Source organism: Cheilinus undulatus, linkage group 2 (assembly GCF_018320785.1).
Source record: "Cheilinus undulatus linkage group 2, ASM1832078v1, whole genome shotgun sequence".
Taxonomy (NCBI): Eukaryota; Metazoa; Chordata; class Actinopteri; order Labriformes; family Labridae; genus Cheilinus; species Cheilinus undulatus.
In genome coordinates this window covers 11,764,775-11,767,413 of record NC_054866.1, presented here as the reverse complement: position 1 = coordinate 11,767,413, position 2,639 = coordinate 11,764,775, and the positions used below count along the sequence as shown (strand labels likewise).

The following is a 2,639-nucleotide window of genomic DNA, read 5'->3' as shown; positions in this document are numbered from 1 at the left end:
TGTTCACATTGCTTTTAGCTGAATGGTAAAGGGCCTCATACCGGTCGTTGTCTCGGGCCTGTGAAGCGCTATGACTTCCTCTAGACAGCAGTGACACCGCTGTCAGCACCCACAGTTTCTGACTATGTTCCACAACTCACGTTGCCAACCTGCCACTTGTTTCACAGTTCTTATAGGTCATCTATTAAAGATACAAACATGAGAGCAAGGGAAAGTTTTTGTGTTTATCCAGTGCCACTTTTGAACATGATGTTCTGATGTTGCAGCCCAGACAGGAACTGAAAGAAAGCAGCCTCACATGCAGTTTTCCTGTTTACAGACACGACATTAAAGGTGTCAAACAGAGAAGCAGCTACTACTCACAGTAAAGGCTTTGTAAAAACCACAAACACCTACGATCACACGCATTATTTAATAAAAAAAAATAAAGTTATTTTTTGCTTTGTATTCACACATTTTAATGTCCAAACAAATAATAATAATAATTTCAAAATAAAACGCACAGTTGTTCTTTCACAGTGTGACCTTTTTTGCCACCTTATGTCACATCCACACAGAGCACTAACATCGTGAATGTTCTGTTGAATACTGCTTGTCCTTGCTAACTATTCTCTTGCAGCAGATGAATCCACGTCCTCTTTCTTCCTCCAGAAACCATCAAAAGAAAAGTAATACAAGAGAGGATCCAGACAGCAGTTTACACTAGCGAGGCATACAAGTGGTGTGAGAAAAGGTCTCCATCTTCGAATGAGAATACCCAATGACACAGGCAAGAAAAACACAGTGAACATGATCAAGTTCATGACAAAGATCAGCATGACGTTCACCTTGTTGTTGACCCTCGCAGAGTCATTCAGGTGCCTGTTTAGAGTCCAAGACACCAGAGCAGTGCACACAATGTTGACTGCCAGCATGCTGAACACAAGAATCGGCTGAATATAATGCATTGTTGACCTTGGAGGACAGGGGAATTCAAAACAAGACGCTTCAGTGAGGCTGTTTAAAAACCTTGCAAATACCACGCTTTCAGGGATGTTCATCACCAACACTAAGAGCCAAACCAGCGCTGCAGCTTTCCAGGCATTAGACGAGGTGCGAAGGTGCCGTGATCTAAGAGGATAAACGACAGCCAGCAGACGGTCCACGCAGATGAAGGTGATGAAGAAGGCGCTGGAGCGGATGTTGTTCCGAAACAGCATTGTGACACAAATGCAGGCAAAGTTGCTCAAAGGCCACATGCCTGTGGTGTAAAAGTAGACCCTCATAGGTAAGGAGATGACAAGCAGCAGGTCTGAGATTGCCAAGTTGACCATGAAGACCACACTGGGGGTCTTGAGGTTGTGGCGGCATATTAGAATCCACAGAGCCACGGCATTGAGGGGTAGACCCACCAGTATTACAGATCCAAACCCAACAGCGTAAGTTGTGCTGCTTGTTTCTGTTCCATTTTCTTTGAAAGTTAAGTTACACATGTCTTTGCCTCTGTGGGAAATGCAGAAGTGCAGGAGACTAAATGCAGTAGTGACAAAAACCACAATAACCACGCCTCTGTGCGACTCACGTCTCCCATCATCAATCAAAGAGCTGTCCTCACATGTTGAACCAGTGGAAAATGCTGAAACAGGAAACAGCTTGAACATGAGGTGAATGATGTAGTGATTAACCGAAAGTGACACAGTGAGTTTGAGGGCATGGGAAAGTATTTCTCTAAAAGTTTAAACTTGTGACTCAAACAGAAACCTGTCCAATGAAAGAGAGATTAGTGCCGCTTCACTTCCACAAAGCACCTAGGTGCCTGCATTAGAGGTGGACAAGTGGGCTGTGGTCGGATGACTCCACATTTTAAACTTTTACTAGAAATAATGGCTGTGCAGTCCTCTGGGCTAAAATCGAAAAGGAGCATCCAGATTGTTATCAACGCAAAGTTGTAAAGCCAGTGACTGTAAAGGTCTGGAGGTGTTGTAGAGCCTGTGGCATGGGTAACTTGCACGTCTGTGAAGGCACCATAAATGGAACAGCATATGCTTGAGGACGTCTTTTTCAGGGATGTCCCTGCTTTTTCAGTAAATTAGTGCCGAGCCATATTATGTATGAGTTACAACAGCATGGCTTCACTGTCAAAAAGTGCATGTACTAGACCAGTGATACTCAACGAATGGCTCTAGAGCCACATGTGGCTCTTCAGTGATTATTTGTGGCTCTTTAATGTCTTAATTTTAAATATTATCCCCCCAAAAAACCTAAAGAAAAAGTGAAACTTTTTTGCCACTTTTCACCCATTTAAGCTATCTCTTGCCATTAAATACCACTTTTTAATATTTTTTGGCTATTTTGCAACTTCTTTTTGCCACTTTTTCCCCATTTTTTCCACTTTAATCCCATTTTTGCCCTTTTTCACCTTTTTTGCCACTTTTTGCCCATTCAAGTTACTTTTGCCATTAAATATGCCAATTTTTTTCTCAATTTTTGCCACTTTGATCTTATTTTTTCCCCTTTTTTTAAAACATTTTTTGCCACTTTTTGTCTATTTAAGCTACCATTTGCCATTAAATACCACTTGTTTCATTTTTCCCAAATTTTGCCTCTTCTTCTTGCCACTTGTTGCCCATTTTAACTACCTTTTGCCATTACATACCTCT

General features: G+C 41.9%; 1 protein-coding gene across 1 annotated transcript; it reads right to left on the bottom strand.

Moving 5' to 3' along the window:
* Nucleotides 1–461: 461 nt before the first annotated feature.
* Nucleotides 462–1,494, bottom strand: LOC121525256 (lysophosphatidic acid receptor 6-like). Its single transcript, XM_041811145.1, has one exon. The coding sequence runs from the start codon at nucleotides 1,470–1,472 to the stop codon at nucleotides 606–608; it is 867 nt and encodes a 288-aa protein (XP_041667079.1). The 5' UTR covers nucleotides 1,473–1,494; the 3' UTR covers nucleotides 462–605.
* Between the last annotated feature and the right edge of the window lie 1,145 nt (nucleotides 1,495–2,639).

What these genes read in the sequence shown, in the direction of transcription:
- LOC121525256 (XM_041811145.1), bottom strand. Translation starts at nt 1,472, where the DNA reads ATGTGTAACTTAACTTTCAAAGAAAATGGAACAGAAACAAGCAGCACA.